This window comes from Myotis davidii, unplaced genomic scaffold (genome assembly GCF_000327345.1).
Source record: "Myotis davidii unplaced genomic scaffold, ASM32734v1 scaffold69, whole genome shotgun sequence".
In the NCBI taxonomy this organism is placed as follows: Eukaryota; Metazoa; Chordata; class Mammalia; order Chiroptera; family Vespertilionidae; genus Myotis; species Myotis davidii.
This window is the reverse complement of record NW_006300363.1, coordinates 72,562-83,505: the sequence shown is the minus strand read 5'-3', so window position 1 is coordinate 83,505 and position 10,944 is coordinate 72,562. Positions and strand designations below refer to the sequence as shown.

The 10,944-nt window shown below is 58.3% G+C and overlaps 2 protein-coding genes across 2 annotated transcripts in view; both read right to left on the bottom strand.

Annotated features, from left to right (window-relative positions):
* Positions 1-3,003, bottom strand: part of DHX58 (DEXH-box helicase 58) — a 7,912-nt gene extending 4,909 nt beyond the window's left edge. Inside the window, exons 1-6 of the mRNA XM_006776643.2 lie at positions 2,803-3,003; positions 2,469-2,637; positions 2,083-2,284; positions 1,526-1,716; positions 668-769; positions 92-218 (exon numbers count right to left, since the gene is read on the bottom strand). Of these exons, the coding sequence (XP_006776706.1) occupies positions 92-218; positions 668-769; positions 1,526-1,716; positions 2,083-2,284; positions 2,469-2,636 (790 nt within the window). The 5' untranslated portion in view covers position 2,637; positions 2,803-3,003. The remainder of the gene's footprint in view (positions 1-91; positions 219-667; positions 770-1,525; positions 1,717-2,082; positions 2,285-2,468; positions 2,638-2,802) is intronic.
* A 420-nt stretch (positions 3,004-3,423) lies between these two features.
* KAT2A (K(lysine) acetyltransferase 2A) overlaps positions 3,424-10,944 on the bottom strand; it is an 8,518-nt gene continuing 997 nt past the window's right edge. The window contains exons 2-18 of the mRNA XM_006776733.2: positions 10,710-10,928; positions 10,224-10,369; positions 10,037-10,126; positions 9,579-9,760; positions 9,306-9,497; positions 8,450-8,556; positions 8,130-8,240; positions 7,909-8,045; positions 7,610-7,818; positions 7,292-7,418; positions 5,625-5,735; positions 5,055-5,198; positions 4,715-4,829; positions 4,588-4,624; positions 4,445-4,508; positions 4,224-4,308; positions 3,424-4,114 (exon numbers count right to left, since the gene is read on the bottom strand). Of these exons, the coding sequence (XP_006776796.1) occupies positions 3,921-4,114; positions 4,224-4,308; positions 4,445-4,508; positions 4,588-4,624; positions 4,715-4,829; positions 5,055-5,198; positions 5,625-5,735; positions 7,292-7,418; positions 7,610-7,818; positions 7,909-8,045; positions 8,130-8,240; positions 8,450-8,556; positions 9,306-9,497; positions 9,579-9,760; positions 10,037-10,126; positions 10,224-10,369; positions 10,710-10,928 (2,270 nt within the window). The 3' untranslated portion in view covers positions 3,424-3,920. The remainder of the gene's footprint in view (positions 4,115-4,223; positions 4,309-4,444; positions 4,509-4,587; positions 4,625-4,714; positions 4,830-5,054; positions 5,199-5,624; positions 5,736-7,291; positions 7,419-7,609; positions 7,819-7,908; positions 8,046-8,129; positions 8,241-8,449; positions 8,557-9,305; positions 9,498-9,578; positions 9,761-10,036; positions 10,127-10,223; positions 10,370-10,709; positions 10,929-10,944) is intronic.

Genomic DNA, 10,944 nt, shown 5'->3' with positions numbered 1-10,944 from the left:
GGCCACGCCCCCAGGGCCCAGCCCCGCCCAGGCCCCGCCCCCAGAGGCTGGCCCCGCCCCCTAAAAGCAGGGCCTTCCCAGGCCTTCTCACCAGTCTTGCTCAGCTCCACCACCTGCTGCTCATACGTCTGCGTCCCGAAGTCCCGGCTCAGTTCCGGCATCTCCAGGTGGTCCTGTACTTGTCCCATGAGCTTCTTCAGCATGTCCCCGAACGGGTCCTGCGAGAAGAGTGAGGGCGTGAAGGAAGGAATTCCTGTACAGCCACGTGTGGCAGGGTCCTGGCTGGAGGCAGGGCTCAGGTTCCCGCACTGACTCCTGTTCGGTCTCCACCCCATAAGTGCCCTTGACCTCTGGCCTGAGCACAGCGACGGCTAGTCCCTGTCCAGCCTGCCGTAGCAGACACCAGGCAGTGTCCACGCCGCCGGAGAGAGCTTGGAACAGCCTCAGCACAAAGTGCCCAGCTCTATGGTTTGCAAAGCGCTCTGCTGCACGCGTGCCCAGGTTTTGGACAGATGTCCACGGCGGCATCTGAGTGAACCAAACAGGGGGATCGGCCGCATTTCGCAGAAAGAAGAAACGGAGGCTCAGGTATATAGCAAATGAAGTTAAGTCACAGAGCTCTCGCGACAGTGGCGTCAAGGCTCAGCCCCAGCTGGCCTAATTTCACTCCAGTGTTGTACTGTTTGCAGGGCAGGCGGCTGTGCTCCTGCAGCTCAGGGAGGTGGGTCTGGGGTGACATGATGCGCCACGTGTCCAGGTTGGCACAAAGCTGGGCAACAGAGAGGGGTTCGCTGGAATGGGGGGTTGTTCTGTGGGGACGATGGGCAGAGCTTTGGGGCAGGATGCGTCCCAGCTGAGGCAGGGCCATTGGGGGTGGGGATTCATTTATTCGATAACTGTTTATTGCTTGCCCAGTGCTGTTCTAGGTGCTGGGGATACAGAGCACCTTACACTGCAGCTGGGGAGACAGGTGATAAACTAGTAAAGAACAACAGAATGAGAGGACTGCAGATAGTGTTAACAAACCCTGAAGAGAATAAAATGGAAGGATATGGCGGAGTACAGTGGAGGTGATCAGGGAAGGCTCTGAAGGGGTGACGTTTACGTTGTTCCTTGAATGACAAGAAGGAGCCAGACAGGTAAGCACGGGGGAAGGTATTCGGGCAGAAGGAATGGCAGGTGCAAGAGTCCTGAGATGGGAACATGCCTGACATGCTCAAGCTGCAGAGAGAAGGCCAGTAGCGCAGGAGCGGGGGTGGGGGGTGGGGGGGTGCTGGAGAGCGGAATGGGAGCAGGGATGAGGTTGGAGACTTAAGCAGGGCTAAGTCACAGGGAACTCTCTAAGCCAGAGTAGAGTGTTTATTCTAAGTGCATTAAGAAGCCTTTGGAGGCTGGAAGTTAGGTGAGGAAGGGATCCGGACCCTGCCCAGGTGAGCAGGCCTAGGGCTGGTGGGCAGGGGGTAGAGCAGGCCAGGGGGGTCCCGGGTGAGTCAGGTGAGGGGAGGGTCACAGGGACCAAGCTGACCTGCAGGATGTGGTCAATGGCTCCATCAAGCTTGGTGGCCCTGCCAGTGCCTGGGGAGGCTGTGAGACCCAGCACCTGGGGCAGGGGCCTTGTCCCCTGGAGTTTGTGCTCCAGATACTGGCTCAGGATGACGTTGTAGACAGTGTCTTTGTGCGTGTGGTGACACTCATCCACCACAAGAAGAGAGAAGGCTGGGGGCACATGGAAAGGCTGTGAAAGAACCTGTTTGCAAAGCCCTTCCTCCCATAAGCTTTGTCTCATGTAGTTCCCAGAATTCATCCGAAAATTCCTTCCTCCCTTCACAATTTGCAGCCAGACCCCAGAAAACGGCCAGTCGGGATGATTTATCTCCATTTCACAGATTAATAAACTGAGGCTCAAGCTGGAGAAAGGGACTTGCCCAAGATCCTGCACTGTAGCCAGGTCTTTTTCTACCAGGGTGTATGCTGGGTTTGGTGAATAGGGAAGCTCTGACTCCCACAAAATCTCCCATCTTTACTAGAAGAGGGGCCCTGGGGGTGGCAGGCAGGGGTGCCTCAGGTGCACCCAGCTCTCACCATTGAGCTCCACGTGCTCCTCCTCCTCGGGGCTGCTCAGCGCCATCTGCAGCAGCTCCGCTGTGCAGATGAGCAGGTCATTCTTCCGGGCCAAGTGTCCAAAGCCGGGTCTTAGCCCCATGTCCCCACTCAGGGTTGCAATGGCCCAGCGCCCATCCAGCATTCGATTGAACTCCTCACAATGCTGGGTCACCAGGTGGACCTGGGGTGCAGATGAGATGGGAGAGGAAGCGGGATCTGGGTGTAGGGGATGGGCGGAGGCCATGGCTGGGATGAGTGAAAAGGTGAGCTGAGAGATGGTCACAGAAGCTCTGGAGTTCTGAAGGGTCTTGAGAGGCACCAAGGAGCTGAGAGCCCACAGAGGGACAGGCGGGCAGGCCACTTACCCTGTTGACCAATACAACCACCTTGGCCCCGTCCACGGTCTCAAGATGCCTTTTGGCCACATAAGCAGCCGCCCGGGTCTTCCCAGCGCCCGTGGGCAGCCATATGATGATATTCTTGCCCTCCAGGGCAGGCATGATCACCTCCCACTGGTAGGATCGCAGCTCCATTCTGGGAATGGCAGGGGACTCAGACCCTGGCCCTCCTGGCCCCCTACTCAGCCCAAACCCCATCAGATCTGCTCCCTACCCGCTCCCAGCCAACCCAATCTGGTGCAGAGATCTCCCTTTGCCCAAGACTCCATCCTGCTTGGAGGAGGTGGAACAGGGAACCTACCAGGAACCTGATCTGGCCGAGGGGAGGCAGGAGTAAGACAGACCTAAGCCCTGCCCAGCCTCACCTTACCACCCGCACCGCCAGCAACCCGCAGCCCTGCTTGGCTGAACCCGGATGCCTGCTGCTGAGCTCTGAGCGATAGTAAATGAAACTGAAACTGAGGGGCGGGGCCAGCCCAGCTGACTGGAGCTCGGCTTTACAATCTCCTCCCTGCCCCTCGCAGGCCTCGGACTGAGGAAGAAATGCTGCTGCCAGGAAAGCACCATTTGCACCTGGGTCCTGCCGGCCACCCTGCCCCCAAGAGCAGAGTCCGCCTCCACCCCACCCACCCCACCTCTCCTCCTTCTGGAGTCAGCTGTAACCGTGTCACCCAGCAAAGGCAGACCCAGGGAGATTTGGACCCCGCCGTCCAGGCACCCAGACCAGCAGGCACCCGGACCAGGAACAGCCGGGTGCAGGGAGAAGTGGAGGCTGCAGCCAGGCAGGCCTTGGGCATGAGGCCTGCTGGGGCGGGGTCCTCAGCACAACCTGAGCTTAATGGGCTCCAGCTGCAGGAGGTATGGCAGGAACAGGTCAGCCTGCTAAGGCCTGCGATGCTACTTAAGAAACAATCACGCAGCGAAAAAAAAGCGCTTTATTGATCCCTCCAAGGGATTAATGCCAGGAAACAAATGGTCCCATGTCCCCCACCCCTGGGGGACAGACAGAACACAACAGTGCAGGGCAAGGCATGGCCCCTCCAGTCCAGGTTGAACTTCCAAACCCTGGCGCCCCCTCATTCAAGCTAAAATTGTCAGTCCTGCCCTTGAGGAGACAGTAACCTGGGCCAGGCCTCTAATAAGACACCACAGCTCTGTGGGGACCAGGGTTTATGCTCTGGCTACCAGCCCCTGCAGAGGTGCCGAGCCCACACCCAGGAGACCCCTCCCAAAGTCGATCACAATGAAGGTGGGGCAGGGCTGAGGCTTGGGGGTGTGCAAGGGCCCAGAAAGGACTGCAGGGTCAGGGGCTGGAGTGTCTGGAGCGGAGAGGGACCTGGGCACCAGGGCCTCCCGAGCGATCAGAGCAGAACCTGAGGTGGAGACATTCGAGGCTGAGGCTGCGGCCCACGGCCGGGACTACTTGTCGATGAGCCCTCCCTCCTTGAGCTTAAAGTAGAAGAACTTCTCCAGGGCACTGGCGCAGCGGCAGTACTCGCTGTCTGGGGGGTTGTACTCTCGGCAGTTGGCGATGACCCGCTGCAGGTCAGCCACAAAGAGCTTTCGGGTCACGTAGTAGCGGCTGCGCAGCCGCTCCGTCATGGTCTTCAGGTCTGGGCAGCAGGACAGGGGGCAGGTCAAAGGGGCTGTGTGGCCTAGTGAAGGCAGGAGCAGGATTTGCGGGGGGGAGTGGAAGGAAGGGGTCGGGTAGAACATCCTCACCAATGGGGAAGCGGATGACCTCATAGTAGTCAGGGGCCTCCGACTTCTTCACAGGCTCCATGAAGGGCCAGGCACTGGGGTGTGACTAGAGAAAAGAGTGGAGCTGGGACCAGGATCACTGTGGCCCATGCCCAGCTCATGACAGCCGCCCACCCCACACTGGGTCATAAAGCCACAGCCACTGGCACAGGGACCCCCAGAAGGGAGCCTGGTCTCCCCACCTTGATCTGGGCCAGCAGGTTTTTGAGGGTTGTGTAGAGCTGGTCGGGGTCCTTCAGCTCCTTCCTGGGGCGATAGATGTCAAGTCTGAGGCGCCTGGTCCCTCTGCCTCCCCCAACACCCTGTCCCTCCACACAACACTCACCCCTTCTCCTTCCCCAGTGGTTTCCAGCCCGTCTCTCCTGCAAAGCGGGGGGTGCGGAGAACGTCCCTAAGAATGCCTGTCCGCACGCCAAGCAGCGCGCCCCTCCCGCACCCAGAGCCCCGCTTACGAATGCCAGGGACACTCTCCACAGGAATCTGCCTCACACCTTCCTTGAAGCAGCTGAGCCCGGGGTAGACCTTTCGGATCTGGGCCTGTTTGCGCTCAATCAGCTTCTTGATGATCTGAGGAAGGAGGGGTTTGAGGGGCCAATCCCAGCGCCAGCCACTACCCTCCCCGGCCAGTCAGAGGCCCCGTCCCTGAATCCAGGTGCCTCCCCTCCTAACTTTCCCAAGAGGCAGAGCAAGAACCAAGATCCTGGCCCTACATCGTGCACGGACATGTGGTACACATGCTCACCCCACACACATGCTCACCCCCACATGCACACTCCACAAAAAGCACACCACCTCCTTCTGCTTCTTGATGATGTGGGAGAGCTCCGTGTAGGGGATGCGGGGGTTCAGCTCACACTCCATCAGTGTCGCCCCCTCGTAGTCCTTGATGTAACCCAGGTAGCGGCTCTTGGGCACCTTGATATCCTTGGAGAAGCCCTAGGGAGGGGGAGACACGACCCCACCCATCGGCAACACTTTTCCAATTTAATGGCCCCTCTCCCAGGAGCACTAAGGGCAGCTGCATGCCATGTCCCCTCTCTCCAGCTCCCGAATCCCCTCCGATAGTGCCCAGCACAGTGCTCTGCACTTTGAAAGCTCAATCTGTCCCTGGAAAGACTCTAGGTCAGCCCCCTTCCAACTCACCCCCAAGAGCCTCCCAATTCTGCCGGTTACCCTACTGCCCTCCAAGTCCTATTCACAGGGGCAGCAGGAGGGAGAAAGAAGGCAGGAAGGAGATCCCTGCAGATATTAGATGGAACAGGGGCCTGAAGCGACTCCCAGTCCATCCACACCAGGGGGCGAGACAGAATGGCTCCTGCCCCAGGCGGCCGGCAAGTGTGGGGTGGGGGAGGCGAGCGTCACCTGCTTTTTGAAGTAGCCGATGGCATACTCGTCAGCGTACGTGAGGAAGTAGAGGATGTTGTGTTTGATGTGATACTCCTTCAGGTGGTTCATCAGGTGAGTCCCGTAGCCCTGCAGGGGAGGGAGCAGGGCTTACCAAGGGGAGGGGGCAGGCCGGGTGCTGGACAGACCTCAGAAGGGCCCAGGGTGGAGGAAGCAGACTGAAAGGAGGAGGGGATAACAGGGGATCCAAGGCAGGTAGTAGGAAAGACAACCGGTAGAGGAAGGGAGGTTATAACGAGAAAACTGAAGGACACTGGATTTCTAGGCACTTGCTCTAAGTCAGGTGACCAAGTCTCAAGTTAAGTCATGAGGTAGGTACTGCGGCCAACTTGCAGAAGGAGGAAAACCGAAACTCAGCTACATGAGAAAAATTGTACAAGGTCAGGCTGCCAGGCACGGCAGGGCTAGGAGCCAAACCCAACCAGGAAGCTGCTGTCCACAGGCTCCTAGTTCCTGGTCCCCGGCCTCAGAATCGAGAAGGGGAATACCAAGGGCCCTGCTTGCCACAGCACACGAACCCTGCAGAGACACTGGCTCCCACACGTGTCAGGACCAAGGAGGCACCACACAGAGCTGGGGTCTGTAAAAAGGAGAACCAGGGGCCCTCCTAGTGGGTCTGCTGTGATCATGAGAGGCTAGAAGCCAGGACTATCACCCAGCACAGGGCTGCTACAAAAATTAACTCCCCGATGTATGTAAACGTTCTTGTGATGACAACATTTCAGGTCCATTTAAAAGGGTTACTGCCCTAATTGGTTTGGCTCAGTGACTAGAGCGTCGGCCTATGGACTGAAGGGTCCCAGGTTCAATTCCGGTCAAGGGCACATGCCCGGGTTGCGGACTCGATCCCCAGTGGGGGGTGTGCACAAGGCAGCTGATCAATGATTCTCTGTCATCACTGATGTTTCTATCTCTCTCTCCTTTCCTCTCTGAAATCAATAAAAATATATTAAAAATAAATAAAAAATAAAAGTGTTACTGATTCTGCCCTGGTCAGGTGGCTCGGTTGGAACATCATCCCATACACCAAAAGGTTGGGGGTTCAATTCCCAGTCAGGGCACATTCCTAGGTTGCAGGTTCGACCCCCTCTCTCAAATTAATAAAAACATATCCTTGGGTGGAGGATTAAAAAGAAAAGTGTGACTGACTCTCAGGATCCATTTGTCAACAGGTGTTTTCTTTCTTTCTTTTTTATCCTGAGGATTTTTTCCCATTCATTTTTTTAGAGAGTGGAAGGGAGAGGGGAGGGAGGGAGAGAGACAGGAGAGAGAAACATGGATGTGAAAGAGACACATTGATTGGTTGCCTCCCTTGCACACACCCTGAATAGGGGCAGGAACGAACCCGCAACCCAGGTATGTGCCCTTGACCAGGAATCTCATGCGAGACCCTCTATTGCGTGGGCCTGACACTCTAACCACAGAGCGGAGTGAGCTAGGGTGACAGGTTATTTTCTTATTCCACCGTTATCAGAGCACAAGTGCCACCTTGTGGGGAACCAAGGAACTGTTTGGCCACTAAAAGAAGTGTTGGGGGCGGCTGCACCACCACATCCTCTACTGGGATCTGGTCTGAACTCAGAAGCAGGTGTGGGATGGGGCAGGGGCAGGGGGCATGCACCCACCTTGACCTGCTCATTCGAGGTGACAGCACAGAAGACAATCTCCGTGAAGCCCTGGGTGGGAAACATGCGGAAGCAGATCCCCCCGATGACGCGCCCGTCCTTGATCAGGGCCAGGGTCTTGTGCTTCCTGAGGGGAGAGGGGACAGGTCACGCTCCCTACCTGCCCCCCAAATGCTCCTCGGGTCCCCATAGCCGTGATGGGCTGAGCGGTATTCAGGGCTGGGAACCGAGGAGGAAGAGCCCTAGGGAGGGGTGTGGAGGCCCAGGACAGGCACCCGGATGTGGTGCCCCGGGGTGGGGGCTCTCCTGGGGACGCACGGGTCGAAGACGAGGCGAGCGATGTACTCCTTGGGCATGCGTGGCAGCTGATGGGAGAAGACATTCTGCAGCCCCACGAGCCAGAGCAACACCCGCCGGTTGGCCTTGGGTGTCAGCGAGTTGCCGATGACGTGGAATTCGATGATGCCGCGGCGCTCCTCCAGGCGGGCTGTCTCGTCCCGGGCTGCATTGGCTGACAGGAGGCTCGTCTGGGCACCAGAAAAGGGGCAGTGAGCAAGGACCTCAGGGCCACAAGGGCCGCTCCCCACCCCCGCTGGCCAGCAAGCCAAGCCGCCCACCTCGGGCCCCAGCATGGCAGCAGGGTCGGTGATGGTGAGCATGACCTCGTTGACCAGCTCCATGGGGATGTCGCCCATCACACGGAGCCGCTTGGCGTCCTCCAGGGTCAGGCTCTCTGGGAGCTTCCTCTTCTCACCTGCTGGGGAGGGCGGCAAGGTCTTCCAGGGAGAGGCAGAGAGGCTGGGGGAGGGCTGAGCGGGTGTCAGGGCCAAGTACCCACCTGGCATGGGCTCAGCACCTCCAGAATCCAGACTCAAGGAGCTATTGCTGCCCCCACCCATGGTGGGGCTGAAGATGGGGGCGCTGGGAACGACGGCTGCACTGACTGTAGCTGAGAGAGACAGGAGAATCGGGGGCGGGGGTTCCAAAGGTGTTGGTGGGCCCTAAAAAGGGATCTGGACCCTCCAACCCCCAGTGGAGCCCTCCTGCATTTTTCCCTCCTGCTATCTGAAGCCCCTCTTCCACAGCGGGGGGCGGGGTCACCTGAGCTCAGCCAGGAAGGCCAAGCAGAGATCTTGTAAAACCTGCTGTGGCACATACCTGGCCGGGGCACCAGCTGGGTCCCCTCTGAGGGTGGCATGGTGAAGCCTGACTCCCAGATCGGAGAGTTTGCCCCGTAGATCTCCTCCTCCAGCATGGACAGGAACCTGTGGGAGGGTACAGTCTGTCCCACAGTTCTAACCAAGGGAGCAGCCTGGGCCAGGCACCAGGGGGGCTGGAGGTGGGTCAGAGAGCCTGACCCTCTTTTCAGGAACTGGGAGCCTAGGAACAGAGACAACCTCTGCCTTCAGACCAGGAGGAGGTGCAGTCCCCCGGCTCCTGGGAGACCCTAGCTGAAGGTAGGAGGACAGGACAAATCCAGGACAGAGACCAGAGGCCCAGTTTGCCATCGTGTACAGAAGAGGGAGGCAGGGTCTGAACGGATACCACTCTGTACTGTGTGACCAGGCCGGGCACCAAATCGCCCTGGGCCTCAGTATCAAAATGGGGGTCAGAACCCACCCCCTCCTGCCACCTTACTCCCACCTGGTGGCAGAAGGTACACTGGAGGTTCTGGATTAGTCAGTAAAGGCTTCCTGAACGGGAAAGCTATGAGCAGGTTTAAAATAGGCCCCGTGGGAAACTGGTCTAAGACATATACCAACTGCAGACACCAGGGGTGCGGGCAGGGGTAGTGTTAGCACCCGGGCCGTGTATCTGACATCCCCTGACGAGTACAAAAGTGCTAACAGGTTGCATCTGGGCCGTGGGCAAGTCGGCCAGGTAGACACCCAGATCCCAGAAGGCTGATGGAGGGAGAGGAGGGACCAATCCAGGAAGCCTTCCTGGAAAAAAAGGGGACAAAGGGAGGGTGTGACCTTGGGGCACAATCCTGATAGGCCAGAAGGAGCCTTACTTGGGGAAGTGGGTAAGGATGAGGGTCCTTTTCTCAGGCACCAGCTTGTCCTTCTCCACCCGAAACTTCTCTAGCAGCTGCCGCCGGGTGACGGTGAAGATGGAGCGAAGCAGGCTTCGCCCAAAGACGTGAGTGGTCTCGTAGCGGGGGAGGCTATCGCAGCTCTGGGGCACATGGCAGTAACAGAGCCATCTGCGGAAAGCGGGAAGGTGATGAGAGTGGAAACCGCTGAGCCTATGAGCATCTCCCCGTGCTGTTCCTGGCTGGGCCTACCTGGTGTAATTGACCTTGTAGGTAGCCACGTCCTCAGCCTGAGACCTCTGCCGAAATTGGGCAGGTGTCTCAAGCTTCCAGTAGTTAAGGCAGAGCAAGAACATCTTCGAGAGCTCGAACATTGTCTGCCGCTCCCGGGGAGCCAGATGACTGAACTTGTACTGCACAAAGTTTAGCACACCCTGAGAAGGGGTGGGTGGGGCGACAAAAACCAGGAAGGAGGTGTGAGCAGCCAGCACGGGCTTCTTGTCCAAAACTAGGGGTTTGCTGAGGGCAGGGGCAAGGCTCTCCTCTCATTCCGAGGCTCTCTGTGAAGAGACACTATGACCCGTCACGGTCCCTATGCACACACTGAGGTTAGCACAAAACATCCTCCCTTCCTGGAACCTCTCCCCTGTTCCCAGTCTCCTCACTCCTCCAAGATGCCCCCAATTCTCTTGCCCCCTTCTTCATCCCACCTGCTCAATATTAGGCTTCTCAAATGGGGGGCTGCCCAGAGACCCCTCCACCACGGGCCGGGTCATCTGCAGGATGCATTTCCGAAGGAGCTGGAGGTAGGGGAAGAGGGAGGGGCAGAGATCAAGAGCTGCAGACCCCCCAGCCTCCACCCCTTGGCTCACTCACTTGCACGTGGAGAAAGCTCACCTTGAAGAGGTAGAAATAGACCTGCTTGGTGTCCGTGTCTTCCTCCTTGTGAACAGACATGAACAGATTCTCCACATCCACCACCATCCCCAGCAGCCGGTTGATCTCCTCCTCGGACACATTCTCCAGGTGGGACACGTGGTCCGCTGCAAGGACAGGGGGTAGAGTTGGGGGAGTGGACAGAAGAGATCCACAGGACGTCCGGCCCGTCTTCATCACCAGCCAAGATACACCCCGGTCCCTCTCTGACCGGAAACGAGACTGACTATTCCTGTGTCAGCCCCTGGGGGCCCCTTGTATTTCTGTATTGGCAGATTTCCTTTCTCCTCCTTTGGGGCATACACCCTCCCCACCCAATCCCTCCTTAGAAGGCACCCTTGGTTTTTAAAAGATGAAGCTCTGTGGCACTTAAGCCACCCTGCCCAAGCAGGAGCCAGCACCTGCTTCTCCCCCGCCCCAGATCCAAGGGCACTCTGCCTGCCTTACCCAAGGGGTGCTCACAGCTGCGGCACAGCTCACTCAGGTTGGCAGCTGGCTGCTGCAGGTCCATGCGGGGTGCGGTGGGGGGCTTGGGGTTTTTCCAGCCGTTACACTTGCAGGTCTCATTGGCCTGGAGGCAGAAGGATCCGTCAAAAAGCCTGTCTGTATCCCAGGGACGAGGAGCCTCTCCCCAGCCAGAGCTTCGCTTCCATTGCCACCCGAGCCCTAGGATGTCCCAAAC